The sequence below is a fragment of the Molothrus aeneus genome, chromosome 6 (genome assembly GCF_037042795.1).
Source record: "Molothrus aeneus isolate 106 chromosome 6, BPBGC_Maene_1.0, whole genome shotgun sequence".
Classification (NCBI taxonomy): Eukaryota; Metazoa; Chordata; class Aves; order Passeriformes; family Icteridae; genus Molothrus; species Molothrus aeneus.
In genome coordinates, this window is record NC_089651.1 from 50297643 (window position 1) to 50315967 (window position 18325).

At 39.1% G+C, this 18325-nt stretch overlaps 1 protein-coding gene across 4 annotated transcripts in view; it reads right to left on the reverse strand.

The window, feature by feature from the left end:
* Nucleotides 1–4216: 4216 nt before the first annotated feature.
* The window catches only part of BCL11B (BCL11 transcription factor B), a 91350-nt gene continuing 77241 nt past the window's right edge, over nucleotides 4217–18325 (reverse strand). For all 4 annotated transcript variants that reach the window (XM_066553041.1, XM_066553039.1, XM_066553040.1 and 1 more), the window contains one exon: nucleotides 4217–6253. In XM_066553041.1, the coding sequence (XP_066409138.1) occupies nucleotides 4242–6253 (2012 nt within the window). In that variant the 3' untranslated portion in view covers nucleotides 4217–4241. The remainder of the gene's footprint in view (nucleotides 6254–18325) is intronic.

An 18325-nucleotide genomic window follows, 5' to 3' on the forward strand; every position in this document is an offset into this window, starting at 1 on the left:
TCACACCCATGCTTCTGCAATTGCTCCAGTGGTTCTGTACCGATGAAAGCAGAATAACTTGGCATGGCAACATATTTTTTTTCTTGTTTTTGTTTTAAGTTTTACCGTCATTTTCTGCAAGAGCGGTGATCATTTTCTCCTCCCCTTCACAAAAGCATTAGTGCCTCTTCTGCCACGTCTTCCCCTCGACCCAAAAGGGAGAGAGTGTGAGAGAGAGAGAGAGAAAAATAACTGCAAAGAAGAGAGACATCAAAAGGTACAGGATTTCATCCCAGTCCCTCAAACATTCAGAAATTTATGGAATGTACAATTAGAAGTGAACAGCAGCAAAGCAGCTAATAACATGGACTGGCAAGACCTGTACACGGAGTCGATCCTGTTCTGACAGGGAAGAGGAGGGCTGTGCCTGGACTAATTTTACTTCAACCCGATTTCAGTTGTACCAACAGCAGGCCATTTCACCATTTTATGTCAAAGTGATGCAGCAGCTCTCACTTTTTGCTATAAAAAGACTTTCTTCCAGAGGGCAGTGGCAGGGTGTGAGGAGCAATGAGTGGGGGTTGGCCAGGAGAGGGAAGATGTATTGGACATCTTGTTTGGAAGGAGGGGAAGAAATCTCCTCTCTCTCTCTCAGATCTGCAGGGAAGCTGTGGGATGTCACCCCAGACACCTTTCCAGGAACGGAATTTCTTTTCACACAAATAGGCAATATCCATCCAGCCTGGTTCAACCATACCTGGTAAAACCTTGATGCAAGGGGTCCAGGCAACTTTGACGTTATTTAGAGCCCTGTGGGAACAGCACTTTTTTGTAGGCCATTTCTGACAAAAAAATATATATACAACTAAAATCATTTGTGAACAACAACAAGAAAAAAAAAGTAAAATAAAAAAGCACTTAATTATTTTGTTTTGTTTCTTTTACTCAAAGGTCGTCTAACAACCCCCTTTTTTCCTGTACAATAAGGACTTCACATACAAATTTTTTTTTATTTTTGCAATATTTTATCCTGCCAAATTAAAAAAATATATTATGGCAGCCTGTTTGTTTGTTTTTATTTTTATTTCCAAATTCACTAACAAAAAGGTACATTAAATCCCTTTAAAAGGACAAGCGTACAGTTAAAAAATTACAAGCTTCAGTAAAAATACAGCAAGTGCCTACATCATATGAATCAACCAATATCAATATCCATTCCAGAAGGGGAAGGGAAGGGCAGAAGGGGAGAAAAAAAGAGAAAAATAGGTACAGGTCAGAAACGTGATTTTTTTTTTCTGCAAAGCAATAACAATATTAAGCACTTTTTTCTACATACTTTTTCTACATGGTGTAGCAATCACCTTTTAATCCCCGAATACAAGATTCTATACATTTTTGAAATAAAAATTCAACACCCAAGGCAGAAAAAAATTTACTAAAACTCAAGACTTTACAGTTACAGTGACAAGAACAAATTTATAGACCCACCATTTAAATTTTACTGCAACATTTTCAAGGAAAAAAGAAAATTTTTTTTTTCTTTCTGGTTTTGTAAAATGCCCAGGCATTCTCCATTATTACAAATACTGGTCCACTTTTACAGTAATCAAGAAATTTTAATATATATAATATATACTAAAACCCCGTCACCAAAAGAAAACAATATACACATGGCCATTATGGCATTTTTTTAATAACCTATTAAGCAAACTTTGAAAAAAAAAAAGATTGCTCAAACACACATACACACAATTTCTTTTTTACCCTTGTATGTATTCAATACTGTAAACGTATTTTAAGACAGAGTGCACTAAATTTAACTTTTAAAAAAAAATTAGCCGTTGTTCCTGAATTGTTTTTTTCTCATTCAATGATAGCAACTTGTAATTTGTGTCATTTGAGTTTTAATTCAGCAGTAAATCATTTCCATTCCATTTCCTAAGCAGCGTTGTCCTGAAAAAAAAAAAAGGCTGAGAATAATTCAGCTAATGTATGTCCGAAGTTGTGCTGGGTATACATCTTCATTTCATTGGGTCTTATGGCATTTTCATGTCCACTATCTTCAACCAGTAATTTTTTTTTAAGTAAATGTGGCTCTTTTTTTTTCTAAAGAATGTACTTTTCTTGTTTTACTTTTTTTTTTAAAAGTCTTTCCATTTCACAAAAACATTTTGCATTTGTCTCAAGAGACTCAAATAGGAAGATCAGTTTTCAAGGCACTCACGTCAAATTGAATGGCAGTAGAAAAACTGTCCAATAAATTATTTTTATTTATTTTTCTTTATAGTGCCAGTATTGTGAATGCCATGCTTAGCAACACTGACACTTAATCTCAGCTGTTCCTTTACAGTTTAACCCACCTTTGGGCCAAGTAGAATATGATGTAATTTCTTGTTGAGAAGCCATATTTCTCTTAACCACAAACAAAAGATTTAAAGTGCGGGTCAACATAATTAAAATCTCTAACCATAATTGTCTACTGTTTGCTAATATTAGTTGAAAAAGGCTTTTAAAAATTTGGAATTTGAAAGTAGAGCAGGTGCATTTTTCTTTGCTTTAATTTTTCTCTGTCGTAATGCTTTTGTCTGAATACAATTCCATTCTGTTCCTAATTAAGTTGGAAAAAATCTTACCGACTTCAGTAGGAGCAGAATCTTGCCAAGACAGGTAAATCAACCAGAATTTATTTTTTCCCTTCTTTATAATAACATCACTGTACAGCATCTAAGATAGTTCTAATATTTCTATTCATAAACCAAATGCCTGAGTTGAGGCTTTTCATTGAGAAATTCACACTTTCCTATCTTTTAATAATCAACTACAGCAAATATGGACTAAAGTAGATGTCCTAAATTCAAATTTATGATTTTGTGGTTTAAAAAAAAACAAAAGATGGCATTTGGCTCCTCTGAGGTTTGAAAATAATATTAAAATGCTCAAGATGTACTTTTATTGTCTCTGGGAAGAGTCACAGGAGGGGAAGAGGGAGGGAAAAACACTCCAGAAAGTGACAAACTGGCATCGTTATGTTGCCATAGCTTTTAACAAGAAGAAACTATCCTATAGTAATGCACAATTAAGAAAGTTTCTGGGTTTTGAGTGTAGCAGCCTTCTGCATCTATGTCTTTTTTGTTGCTATAACTTTAGTGCTGAAATCCATCTAGAAAAGGCCTCTATCTTCAGCGACATTGTCAGTGCTATGTATTTCATCCAATTTCAAAAGAAAGTGCTAATTTTAAAGATTGTTATCCGCTGTACAATTTTGTTTTCCCTAATCTTCAAGGTTATTTAAGAAGAGGAAAGAAAAAAAAGGAAGGAAGGAAGGAAGGAAGGAAGGAAGGAAGGAAGGAAGGAAGGAAGGAAGGAAGGAAGGAAGGAAGGAAGGAAGGAAGGAAGGAAGGAAGGAAGGAAGGAAGGAAGGAAGGAAGGAAGGAAGGAAGGAAGGAAGGAAGGAAGGAAGGAAGGAAGGAAGGAAGGAAGGAAGGAAGGAAGGAAGGAAGGAAGGAAGGAAGGAAGGAGAAAGAAGAAAGAAAAGAAAGAAAGAAAAGAAAGAAAGAAAAGAAAGAAAAGAAAGAAAGAAAGAAAGAAAGAAAGAAAGAAAGAAAGAAAGAAAGAAAGAAAGAAAGAAAGAAAGAAAGAAAGAAAGAAAGAAAGAAAGAAAGAAAGAAAGAAAGAAAGAAAGAAAGAAAGAAAGAAAGAAAGAAAGAAAGAAAGAAAGAAGGAAAAAAGAAAAAAGAGAGATTTCAGTTCAAATGTTGGCTTCCTCACAAGAAATTACACACACTTAGCTTAAATTTCAACAAAGCAGCGGCCCAAAAATTATAATTTTAAAAGATATGTTTCTCTCCTACAATGCAAGTAATCTCAGGCTACGACTGGGTAAAATTAAAAAGGGATACCCAACAAAATTTTAAAAGAAATTTAAACAGAAAGAATAAAAAAAGTACCTGCACATGCCAAAAAATTACAAAAACCCAATAAATACAGAAATTATTGCACAGTTAAAAGGCTCCACAATTTTTACTGCCTTAATCAACCCTCGGGTTTAATAGAACTTTGTAGACACAGGTTATATTTAAGTGCCAAAGTCTGGCACCTTACCATAGTTATGCTAAGTTATGTTTACGGAGGCAAGTTAGGTCATCTCTTCTCAGTTGGCAATAGTTAAACTGTACAAATAAAATGTTACCTAGACCCCTGAAATTTAACCTAGCGGAGGTGGGGGTGGGGAGGGGATTGGGGGGGGTGTGGGGGGGGGGGCCTTAGCTTCTTTCTGCCTGCTCAATTTTGACGTCATTTGTCAGCAAATGTTCTCCATGCCACTTTTTCATGTGTTTCTCCAGGGTGCTGTAAACACTGAAGGGCATCTGGCAAATGTCGCAGCGGTAGACCTCCTTCCCTATCTGGCCATGCGTTTTCATATGGCGCGTCAGCTTACTGCTCTGGGCACATGCATAGTTGCAGAGCTCGCATTTGTAAGGCCGCTCTCCAGTGTGGCTCCGACGGTGAACCGTCAAATTGCTGCAGTTCTTAAAGACCTTGCCACAGTACTCACATGTATCGCTCCTGCGTCCTTCCTTCGAGCTGGGTCGCCCGGGGCCGGGTCCGCTGATGTGGGGGGTGCTGCCTCCGCTGGCCGTGCCGCTGCGCCCTGAGAGCCCCCCATCCAGCATGTCCCCCGGCGGAGTGGAGAAACGCAGGCTCCCGTTCTCCGATGAGTGCTCGGAAGAGGTCGCGAAGGGGGATTGTCGGGAGTCTGTGAATCCGAGGAACGGATCCTTCATGAAGTGCCGCGATGCTGCATACCCTACCAGCCACTGGGAGTAAACGTTTTCAGAAGGTATTATCGTTGCTGGTGGCAAGTCCAAATCTTTCTCTACCTTTATTCTTTTAGAGGAATTGTTTAAACTGGGGCTCGTGATAGGTGTTGGCTTGCGGGGGAACAAGTTTGGGAAGGGTTCACCCGGGCCAAAGTTTCTTCCATTGACCGTACCTTCCTCAGTGCGGTCCAGCTCTCCTACCACTGAGTCTTCGTCACCCGGATCTCTCTGACAGAGGTCTCGAGGACACAAGTCTCGCTGGTCAGAGGACCTTTTCATGAAGCTACTCCTCTTCTGTTTCTCAGCTAACATGTCGTTATATTGCTGAATGGCACCTAGACTTACATTCTCAATGACTTTTCCCAAGACGAGGGATTTCTCATCTGGCAGCGACTTGGAGCCGTTTTCTCGGTTACGACTCAGCTCTGAGTCCATACTAAAGCTCGACTCTGGCCGGCTCTCATTTTCAAGCTCCTCTTCCTCCTCCTCCTCCTCTTCCTCTTCTTCGTTGTCATGGCCCAGGGAAGGATCGCTCTCATTCCTGAAATCTGCCTCACTGGATTTCAGTCCTTCTCCAGTGAGCTCACTTGTGCCTGGCTCAGGGGAACTAGTGGTGGACAGTCCATCATCTGACCTGCCCGTCATGGAGCCAGCTTTATGCATATGCGTTTTCATGTGGCGTTTTAGCTTGCTGGCCTGGGAGCAAGCATGGTCACAGAGCTGACACTTGTAGGGTTTTTCTCCTGTGTGACTTCGCCGGTGCACGATAAGGTTACTCTGGAACTTGAATGTTTTCCCACAAAATTCACAGGACTTGCTCTTGGCCTGAGGCTGGGGAGGCGTAGTGCTGCTGGGGGGCATGGGGGGCAGTGGCGGGGTGCTCAAAAAAGGTGATTTAGGACTCGGCTGGAAAGGATTCAACAGACGATGCATAGGGTTGGTGCGACTGGGTGAGACTGGCGGAGGGGTGGAACTGTTTCCTGCCAGCTCTCGAAGCCTTCTGGAGAAATCCATCGCTGGGGACTCAATTGCCATGGGGTTTAAACGCATAACTCTGTCAAAGGCACTGGGATGCTGGGCAACTAACCCCATTTCTTCGGCACTAAGGCGATGTGGATCCAGATGATGACGAGGCGGTGGGCTGAACAGCGGAGGCGTGTTTGGGAGCCGACCCTCACCAAAGCCAGGGTGTTCACGCAGGATGGGTCCTGTCATGCGCAAAAGGTTGAAGGGGTTGTTGTCTCCAAGAAAATTCATCAGCGGGGACTGTGCAACAGTCTCCGGTCCCAGAGGAGGAGGGATGGTGATGCGTGGAGTAAGGGAACTGTTTGAAGGGCTTGTTTCCAGGTAGATGCGGAATCCATGTGTGTTCTGGGCATGCTGAAGCAAGAACCAAGCGCTATTAAAAGGCTGCTTGCATGTTGTGCAAATATAGCTTGAAGGCTCATCTTTACCTATAAAAGAAAAAACAGAAAGAACACTTAAAAAATAATACAGCGGAGAACATTTAAATACAGTTGGCATTCACTTTATTTTGTTAACACGCTTCCTCCTTGGCATTTCTGAAAGAAGGATTTAATTGCAACGTATTGACTGATATAAATTGTTGAACAGCACATTTACTCACCACACTTATTCACTTAACATGTATGACAAATATCACGCATACACATTTGTGCTATATACGTTTACATGCTCTAATTTGCAAATAAAACCTTTTTTTATGATGTGTAAGGATCCAAATCCTTTCATGTGTTTATTTCACAAACAGGAATTTGTTTCAAGGGATTTATGACTACAGACAAAAACCAAGAAAAATGCGGTGTGGTAGGTTTTACAAGGCACCTGTAAGGACCTTCAGTGTCATTTTCACTCTCTCATTTTATATACTTCATCCAGCAGTCCCCTGAGATCTTGCTGAATTTAATTTATGCATGCTTAATTTATAAGTCATGCCAGCATTTCCATTTTTAAAATATTATGTAGCTATTTAGCCACAAAAGTCCTATTCAAGTCAACAGGAGCTTGGAAAACATACCCTTGCATAAACCACTTTGACGTTCTTTTTGCCAAAACACCAAGAAGCCACTCAAATGAAACATCCGGTAATCAAAGCCGACAGCACAGTTGCAATTAACAGTAACAAATGTCGGGCCATGCTTGAACCGGGTCCCAAGAATTTCTGAGCCTGAGCCTGCCCTCCAATGCAGAAATGCTCACCAGAGCCAAAAACACTGTTCTGTTTGCTTTTCTAGCCTCTTGGAACAACAGCATAAAGGTGGAAAGCATTCCTTTAACCTTGATTCAGCTTTACATAAAGGACAGGTGTGGACAAGTCTGCATCACAGTCATAATTTTGCTAGCTAGAAAATTCCGGTCCTGGGCACAATGTAAACTATGTGGTATCTGCAAAAAGCACTTCCCTCCTTGTCCCCTTCCTTTTTCCAATGCCTCTCCAAGACTCTGATAAATCCATAAATATGTGTCAACTTGAAAATCATGATCCAGGATTTGTTTTGTTGTTTGTTTTTAAATGAGTGGGAGGTTTCCTGAAAAAAAACTGACCATTTTGGAAAATCAAAAATTAATTCCTTGCTTGCTTGTTTGTTTATGATAGCACATGTCTTGTCTAGCAATGGCCACACTGAACCTAAAGGCACTAAACTTCCTGAAAGCTCAATACTTGAGCCAAGCTTCCTTTCTGACCCATGATGGAACCAGGACCCAAGCAATGCCTGATTCAGCCCCTCCATGGGAGCTCAAATCCAAAGCTGAGCTAACAGACCCCTTTTGGAAGGGGCGCTGCCATCCCAAAAGCCTGTTGCATGAGCTTGAAAATTAAAGTGTTTATAAAGTGAACAGAAACATATTATCAAAACTACCTTGTAAAGAGGAATGACTCATAGGAGACCAAAAAAATCCCAAAAAACAAAAAACAAACATTTGAACTTGGGCACATCAAGAGAATCTGATTGAATTCCCCTCTTCTGGCTGTTGCAGGAATGACTGCTGCTGACAAAACCTACAAAACCTTAGACAAGGAGGCTAGAAGATTATCTGCCTACTTATCAGCCTGTCAGTTTATTTAATCTTATCAACCAATGTGCATCCATAACAGCATAAAGGAAAAAGCATGTATCAGATTGAGACATATTTACAAAGGTAGGTGATAAATGTGGTGCAAATCTTCATGCACTTATTGATTTAGTAGGGCTATTGCTGTGGATAGCAGCTTCAAACCCTGATTTCACTGAAGCTGTCTCTTCACAGCTAATAAAAAATGTACACAATACAGTAGATATTTCTGCCTGGCTGATGTGGCCCCCATGCCCTGGCCCCACACTCTGTGTTTCTATGGGCCAGACACAGTTGCTGTGATTAATTTCTATCACTATCACAATCACTATTGGAAAAAAAAAACCAAGTTTGGTAACTGCCCTTGGCTTCGGAAAAAGTTCCTATAACTGCTATTGACATTAATGAGAGGCACATACAAACATGGAAAGGAACTGATGCATTATCCCTTAAAAATCTACTCAGCACTGAAGCAGTTAGGAAGTTTTATGTCAGCTTTGCAGCCAAAGCAACAGTAAATGCTCCCATTATTACTTCAAATATTTAAATTTCTGTTTCTTACAGAAATATTATGAAAATGTCTAGACCTTTAACTTTTCTTGCACAGCAACATGTGTAGTATAAAAAGTGACAGAAATCACTGAAGCAGACTAAAGTATATAACATACTCTGTCAAAAGCTTTTTTAAACAATATGTTTTACCTCAGCTCACCCTAGAATAGATTTTAATAAAGCCCCTTCCGAAGTGTGATCTAATAGCAAATGAAGTGCAGCATCTTACAAGGTCATATATCTTCAAATTAAAGAGTGCTCTGCACCCTTCACCTTCACTTTATCCACTCTAATTAATCGATTTATTACCCACAGCTGTTCAATTCTTTCATTTTTAAAGTCACAGCATGCACTCTTTTTTTGTTGCGGAGTTTTTTTCTTTAAAAAAATAAAGTGACTGAGTGTCTGTGTATGTGCATGCATTCTCTTTGCTTAGCTCAAGAACTGACAGGAGGAAGAAAGCAGCTGTGTATTAGGCGACAACAACAGCAACATGTTTACTTCAGAAAAGGCACATACTCAAGAAGGAAAATTCCTGAGCAGGCTGAGGATCAAGGCCAACCTAAAACTGAAATGACTGATTAAAAAAATTACCCTCAAAATGGCAGCTGGCTGGATGCTTGCTATTACATGTTACATGGAACTAAGATATTTTGGTTTGTTTTGCCCTCCAAAATTTCACTTCCATGAAATTCAAGAGGGGAAAGTGAGTCCCTACCTTTATAGTTTTCTTTCAAAAAGACAAAATTTGTGCTACTAGTGACCTGAGATTTATATGCTAGCAGCCATAGGTCTTCTCCCCCTTGTTTGTTTTGTTTAGCTTTCGTGTCCCTCAGGGCTCCTCTTCAGGAGACCTCAGCTCAACAGCAAAATTGACTGCAGGCTACCCAGCTACTAATCTCTGACTGATTCATGAATGTTCATATATGCATACCTATGTATATATATATTTTACAGCCCTCAAAGACTCTCCCCAGACTCCCTCTTTAAAAAAAATAGAAAAAAAAATTAATTACCATATTATCACTTTTGGTTATCTTGCCTAAAAGTTGCCCTGAGCAGTGTAGATGCTCACTTTTAAGAACAGAACAATGTCAAAAAGTCTTTGAAGATCCACTCCGAACATTTTTTATGTTCAAAAACTTGCTAAATATTTTAAACATGCCCAGAAACAACCATGTACTGCTCAAGAATGAGCCTTATATTTAATAAGGCACCTACACTACAAAAGTCTTTGTTATAAGGCTATTTTTGATATATAGCTATCTTAATCCCTTGCCACCTGCACTGTAGTCTGTCTAAATACCCACTTTATGACAACTACCTATATAGTCTTTGCCATATGCAGTCTTTATCACTTTAGCATGTGCTTCACTTTGAGCATGTGAGTAATCAACATCAGTGAAACTTAAGCATAGGCTGAAGTGCTCTGTTGGATAGTGATGAAATTATTCATGTGCTTAGAGTCAAACACAAGCCAAGACTTCATTAATACTGCTCAATGAATTGCACATGGTTTCAATCCTACAGTCTGTAACTAGGCTTGAATTTCAGGGCTGAGAGCTGAAGTATAATTTATTTTTACAGTAGTTCATAGATATGTGTATGTACACAGATGAGACATCCAGGTCACAGCTCCTGAGCAATCAATTGTAGCTTCTAGGTTACAGTAAAGCCAAACAAATGCTGCCAGTTTAGACACGACAGAGGTTTGTAGGGCTCAATCCTACTAAGACCTACTGAAATGGTATTTCAGGTATTCAGAAATACCATTAAAAGGTTAGGAGGGATTGTGAAATTAAAGAATGAGAGGACTGGGATAAACCCTAAGGTTTAGCCTCATCCAATTCCTGACCCAAAGGATAACAGAGTGAGAGAATGGTTTGGATTGGAAGGGACCTCAAAGTTCATCCACTTCCAGCCCTTCTGTCATGGGCAGGGACATCTTTCACTAGATCAGGTTGCTCAGATTTCCATCCAGCCTAGCCTTGAACACTTCTAGGGATAGGACATTTGTAACTTCTCTGGGTAACCTGTTCCTGTGTCTCACCAACCTCATAGTAAAGAATTTTTTTCCTAATATCTTATCTAAACCTACTTTATTTTAGTTCCCTCTTTGTCCTGTCACCACATGTCCATATCTATGAAGCTATTCATATCTATGCCAGCTGCTCCAATATCCTGCTTCAAAGGCCACCAAATGGAGAGCCTACAATCTTTTTAAAGTCTACCTCATTCCTTCTCTCCTTTACCATCATTAAGATTCCCCAACTGCCTAATCTAAATCTTTCTTCCTGCAATTTAAGATCTTAATATATTGTCCTACCCAGATGTACATGCAAAACACAGGAAACAAGTTAGTCTGCACCTCACAGTTATCATCCAACCCAAGGATTTGCAGCTGAAACCGCTTTGTGTCTTTTAGCATCCCCTTTTCCCAATTTGATTCGGAAATGTTGAGGGAGAATTCACTTTGTATTGGAGCAGTCAGTGGCCACGTTGACTGTTTTCAGTATGAAAAAGAAAGCTGTCTTTCCGATTCAAATTGCTGAGTTCAGCTCCCAACAACTGGATCTTGCTGTATTTTTACCTGGGAGATTAAAAATCTCTCTAGTATCTTCTCCTAAACCAGGTCATTATAAACTTTGAACTTATTGAACACTGTTGCCTTTTCTGCATATTATGACAAAAAATGGTCTTTTCCAGAAATATTAAAATGTGTTCCCTTGATTAGTGCATGACAGATTATGTTCCGTTCAAAATGTCAATGCAATAAGGAGCCTTTTTCTCTTTCATGAACAGCTCTAAACAAAGCTGAATTCAGACCCTGCCTCCCAAATTCTGCCCTTACAGGAGACAGTGAGAAAACACAGGTCAGAACAAGACTAGACTGGGTCTGTAGACATCCACCCCACTGCACCAGTCAGCCTGAATCCCTGACTTATCTGTCCCCTGCAGTCTGACTTGCATCCTTTAGTGATATGCAGATCTTCCTTGCTCAGTTGGTACATAACTTTATATGTACCCTGAATGCTGAGCGACTTTACCCTGGAGATAAAAATTTCCCTCAAAATATCCTCAGTTATTCTGGATACCATCAAACAATAATCAGTGTGAGATAAGAACTGTTGAGAATTCATTATTTTCTGCTGAGCTACAGTGACATCCAGTGCCTTATGAATCCTCCCCTCAGCATGCCTGAATAATTCCATTAGCGGTAACAGGGAATGAACTCGTCCTCATTTTAATCACCCACCCATAACCCCTGCCAGGACTGCAGTGAGACCTGCAGTCAGGTCCATATAACCACTGCCATTCCTTACCTCTAGCAGTACTTTCCAGATAATGTTTCTGGTTCCATTTTACAAAGTTACAACAGCAGCAATAAAAATGTTAAGGAATTTTAATGTTGGTTTACTGCACCTTTAGAAGTTCAGGAAAAGTAGAAACTTGCAAGCTTTAAAGAAAGGACACCTTTTATTGTAGCACTCAGAAACAGACATGTATCAGGTTCCTGCAAGCTTTCCTCCAATATTACCCTCTTCTCCACCACTTGATTTTTAATGAACATTTAAATAATTACTCCTTGTTATTATGATGGTTACCCTAATAATAACAATAAAGGTAGCATGGATGCTCCATAAAAAACACACCTTTAATTGAATTATTATTAAATTAAAATGCCATAATTGAGAACACAATTTTAACAAGTCTCCTTATAAGACCAGCTGACATTAAAGAGAAGGGCATTAAATACTGGAAATATTTAGTGCTGCATGGTGAAAAAAATATATCATCATAAGTGGTTTGACAGATCACCCAGACAAGGGCCAAATGTTATTCAGGTGTCTGCAGTGCTGATCTGCTATGTGACCTATATCAGTTCATGCTTAGTGCTTGGTTGGGTCTGCAAAAATATCTCTAATATATTGAGTATAGTATTCAGTATTTGCGCTGAAGGGGTTTTATAAGCCATATTATAACTTTAAATTTTCCAAGTTAGCAAGAACTTTTATTCTACCAATGTTTAAAATAGAATAAACATTATCTGAGCAGACACAATACTGAGAGTTCTGCCCTCCCTCCCTTCATTCACAGAGCTGTTTGGAAGTGCTGCTACCACAATTTCAGAAGGACTGACAGTCTCAATAAAAATTAAGACAGAAATGTAAAGTAAGGTCCAAGTCTGGGTGTGAATCACCCCTGCCAGTCCAATGCCAATCACTAGCTTTAAACAACAGACACAAAGGTCCCATATCTCTTTCCACTTCTCTTAATATTAATTCTGTTTTGATGGCAGCAAGAACTGAAGATGAAAATCAAGCACAGCTCCATCCCCAGAGTTAACACAGTTCATCCATCCCTATACTCCCTCATCTAAAGAAAGGCCTCAAGAGAGTCTTGCAGCACATCCTGCTGAGGGTTACAGGGACTATCACCAACAGTTCATAAAGTTAGTGTCAATTGGAACCTAAAGTTGGTATTTTATGACTTAACAAGTCGCCTGCAGTCTCACAGCCCACGCACCTCCAATTCTATGCTCAGATAAACAGCCCTGGTCTCCTGTAAATCTCAGCCAACCTGAAGTGCATCTCAGTCAAGAAGAGTAGATGAAGGTTTAGGTGTAAAAGCTCAAGCATGAGGGGCCACAGGGCCTGTCATCATCTGGAAATGGAGAATCTCAGGATGAGACCAGTGAGAGGAAAGAATGTGACAAGGAAACAAAAATGAAATGTTTTTAAGAGGTGGATGGAAACTCAGGGGTGTCTGAAGAAAGAAGTAATCGTGAGGTGTTGCTTCTCAGCTACAGAATCCTATTTCCTCCCATACAAGGCCCTGTTCTCTTTTCCTACCTTGTCTCTTGATAGCCTATCTCCTCCAGTGCCATCTTCAACACAAGAAAAATCACGACTTCATGCAGTATTCTTCTCCTACACACTGCCTGTATGTTTTACAGCTTTCCCCATCCACTTTCTACCTTGACTAGTGAGACTGCAAGCTCTCAACAGAGATTATGCAAGAAGCTCTATGCCAAGAGAACCTACACACCCCACAAGACCCTATCATACCCTCCACTGGTTTTGATTAGTGATGTGAATATTCTTGAGAGCATTTTCTACCTGTTGGAAAATATCTACAGTAGTACTGGTTGACACAAATATTAATAAATATTAATATTACACTACTGTTAGCAATGTACTATTAATTCTTCCTGTGCTAAAGTCAATTGCCAAGCTCTAGTTTTGGTGGATTAAGTGCTACCCCAGTTTTGGAAAACTATTTTATTTTCTGAAGCCATTACAGCAGTGGTTTTTTCCTGTTAGGCAGAACTGCAAATGATCTGTTTGTCACTCTTGTAATAATAAATTTCTATTTTACCAAATTAAATATTTTATTAAATTATGGGAAAACCAAATGAATTTATTACCAATAGAGAGTTGAGAAGTCAGACTCTCATGCTATCTACAGCCAACCTTTTGGAACTCCAAGAACAAAGTGCATGAATCCTTGAAAGTCTTAGCGATATCAAGCTGATACACCTTGCCAAACTCTGATTTGAATTACCCTGCTATGAATTCAAAGTAGCTGTGATGATCACCAATGCAGACATTTTCAAATTTTTCCAGATAAACCATACCAGGCTGTCACTAACGAGGATCTTAACTAGACTTACGTAAATATACCAAGTTGCAATTCATTTGGTTTTTTTCATTGAACTTTCCCCAGAAGCATATTATATGTCCTCTCTGGCATTTAGGCTTATAAAAAAGGAGGAGGCTGCAGGCAGACTACAGCCATGCATAACACAAACAGATGCTTCCTGCTTCTTAATGGACATGGGCAACCTTTGGCTGAAGCAGCTTGCGTTCAATGGTCCCATTTTCTGTGAGACTTAATCATACCTCAGATCTGGACTGCCAGATTCACATAAATGAACCAAATGCACAGCTCAGTTTAATTTCTAGTGCATTACAAAATGGTCATATTATATTTTTAGGTATAAAATGTCAATAGGCATTTTGGGCAACTTCCTTCTGGATGTCCAATTTCTCATTCCTTAAAAGACCTTCTGGCTTACTGGAAGTTAATGTTCAGCCTACAGAAGTATAAGAAATGCTTTTACTTAGTGCAGAAAAGGAAAGAAAAATGGGTTGCAGAAGTTGGAATTTGTGACACAGGGATTTTTACCCAGAAGCACCATTTAAATGGAAGATAAAAAACATGTTTGTCATCTCTGAACACCTTCCCCTAATTGGTGTTAAATCTAAAATGCAAAGGCAATTTATAAAGCAGAGGAAAGGAGAAGTGTGAAAAGTAAGGAGCAAACAGGAAAATCAATATTAAAAGATCAATAGTGAATGAGTTAACTTTTAAATTAGCCCTTTGTGATACAACAGTTTCAACTAACTCCACCTTTAGCATCTAAACAGCTTTGTGTCTTTTAGATAGTTTCTTTGAACCTAAAACATCAACTAGCAGACTGAACAGATGTTTTACAAACCTGCAGCATAAAATAAGTGAAAACTAACAGCTAAAATGGGGACAATGATACAGAGGGGCATCGTACCCACTCGTGATATTAAAAGACCGTAGGACTACCTGTGGCTCGTGGTTTAATATATAGGATCCCATTTACAGCACTCATGAAAAACCCTTGTACTGCTCAAGGACACTTTTAGGCCTTTTCTTTGCATAAGGTATTCAAATGCATTTGAAATAATGTCAGTCTTCTGCAACATATGAAATATGCCAGCAGCTTCCCTTTAAATTGGTGTCCTGTAAGCAGTTTTGTTTGAAAACTGGCAAGTGCTGGGATTTTTTTTTTCCCACAGACTTCTAAGGTGCCATTTTCTCATCTTACAGTCAAGAATTCTCAGTAATCTGAATAGGAACTAAATGGAGGGTACATGAAGGAAATTGTCCATGTCATATAATGGAGAAACAAAGAGTAAATTAGAAAACAATAAAAAAAGCCAAAGGGTGAAAACAAATTTTCCTGGGATTTTTTTCCCCAGGAGTACTTCTGTCTGTTTTACTACAACTATTTCTTAAGGGTATTAGGTGTCTATTCATAGTTACTAAATAAAATAGCATTTTTATTTTAATTCATTGCTTCTTTAACAAATGCTAACTCCCATCTCTGCTTCTTTAAATCCACAAAATCTCCACATTCAAGCCAAAGAAGTATTGTAAAGGCTTTAAATCTTGTTTTAATGGAATGTACATTTAGCTATGAGGAGATAATTGACGTTATGGAGGGCCTAGATGCTGAATTATATAGGTTATCTAATACAAAGGGGACTCATTACCGAAGCACTACAAACAAGTAGTAATATATGTATATTGTTCTGAGTGGCGTTATAGCAAAAGTGTTCAGGTCTGCAGGGATTTATAAAACACAAGAAAACAGCAGACATGCACTTGTAAATTTGTCTCATTTGTCTCTGAAGTTAAAGGTTATTCCCTTGATCTGAATTTGTAATAAAAACATGCTAGACTAAGGTTTGTAGAGAATGTTTGAATATGTAAATTGTGTATAATGATAGGCAATTATAGGGTAAAAACTGGACCTTATGAATGTTAGAGAATTGCATGGAGCATCAAAGTATTTTCCTTCAGATGAAATATTTATCTTTTATGCATGTTATAAGCACTTTTTCAAAGGTATTCAGCAACCTATTTGAGCAGAGAGTTGACAAAAATCAAACCATTACAGCCAGCTAAGACTGTAGGCTTATGCACAGGAGAAGCCACAGCTTTTTACAGAATATACATAATAAATCTCTTGAACTAATGGTTCTGGAGATGGATCCTCAAGGACAAGTTCCACTGATTTTCACTCCTTTAGATGAAAGCTGGTCAGATGTTCCTGGATTTTTTTTTTTAAAGATATGGGGGTGGAAGTGTAAGGAGGGAAACTGCAGAGAATAACTAGGTAAGAATGTGAATTTTCTTGGATTGATGCAATGAAGCTCCATTTTCCCTCCAGTTTGTTGGCTGCTGTTTTCAGGGAATAATAATAATAATATTTTTAAAAAAAGACACTCCATCAAGATAGAAAGGAGCAAAGCCAGGAGATGATACTATAGTTTATGCTACTGAAGATAAGGTTTTCTCCTTCTCTGAGCACGACAGTCTGTTCAGGTTAACCAACTGCAGTGTTAGAATAACTCCAGCCGACTTGTCACAGAGTACAAAAGTCATCAGCAACTGAATGTTCTTTTCTGCACCGCAATTAAGACGAATCAATACGACGTGCCACAAATGGTATTTTACTCTCAATAAGAACTCGGGCTGAGTTTATTCAGAATATTTTAGCGCTTCCCCAGGGGATTTTGGTCCGACGCAGATGGCAAATAAAGTACTCAGCCTAGGGCTAGAGCACATTATGCTAATTCTAATGTCAGATGTACTTTAATATACAGCTCTATTTAATCACCCCATTATTTCACATTTCCATATGAAAAACCTGCGGCACTTCTGCAGAGCTTTCACTCTGCGACAATGCCAGCTTCCTTCAACTAGCTCACTGTGAAAGAGAAAAGAAGACTGGTCATTCTCGCCAGTCAAAATGTTACAGTTTCAAAGTTTCAGTATTCCTGAATTTAAAGTGGGTCTTCCAGTGCAATTAGCAAATCGCTCAGCTAGAATGCTGATATGTACAAAATGCTAAGGAGGTGTGATTGAAAAAAAAAACAAAAATAACAGCCCTCCCTTTCCAGCTCATCTGCTCACGAATGCAGACATAGGCAGGCACATACCTCAAACCCTCTTGCAGAACAGTAATAATAAAAATAATGAAAATATTTTCATAGTGCAATTCAACCAATATTCTCAACACTTGTCACTAAAACGTTGCTATTCCCGGCTGTGTGGCTTCCGTTACTTAGAAGAACAGACATGGCTGGCACAGCTGCCAACCTACAGATGTCTCTGAATAAAACCTTCCTTGTGTATCAATAATTTTTGCCTGCAACAAATTACACCTCTAATTAGGTTTTAGAAGCCACACACCTTCAATACAGGCCACTACCCAAATTATCTGCAAATTTACCTTGATGCCCCTTCTCTTGAATGTAAAATTATTTAAAACTGGATTTACATTGAAAGGAATGAAGGAAAATACTTTGCTATGGAGCAGTTTTTCAAGCCATGTAGGTTCTCAATGTGCAGACAAGGAAAGCAGAAGCAGTCCTTGGAGCACCTCTTCAGCATCCAAGCTTCCCCTTCTAAATAATTCTGTGAAGGATCCTTAATTCAGCATGCATGTACAACCACCAGTGAAATGAGTTGCATGATCTCAACAAAATCTTCCCTCTGTCTGGCATAACTGGGGCTGCATGACAACCAGTGCTGCTCCTCAGTGAGAGCCAGGTCAGGCCTAGATTATACAGAGCTGTTATTAGAGGAATGTATGAAGCTTAAGTCGATAATTTTTTAATCATTTCATTAAACATAAAACATATTTCATGGGGAAAAAAATGTATTTAGAAAAAGACATCCTTTTTCCTCCTCCAACCACCCAATCTGCATCCTTTAAAAATTGTTCAACAATGCATGCAGCAGCCAGCACCTGGGGCCAGACCTCACCTGGTTTCACTGCTATGCATCAAGATTTAAAGACACAGAACTGCACTCTGTGCCTTGACACAACATATGCCACGACTTCCCTGTCCTAATTTGAACACAGAGGACGATATCCTTCACAGTCAAGGCAGAAATGATTACATCTTCAAGCTTTCTTTTATTTTCATATGCATACACATATCTAAATGTATGTGTGTGTGTATGCATATATGTGTGTTTATACATGTATAAATATATTATTTTGTCTCTGTTAGACAGCTATGAGTACAGCATTATGCAAAAAGGAAAAGGGCAGCTCTGGACAGGGCAGA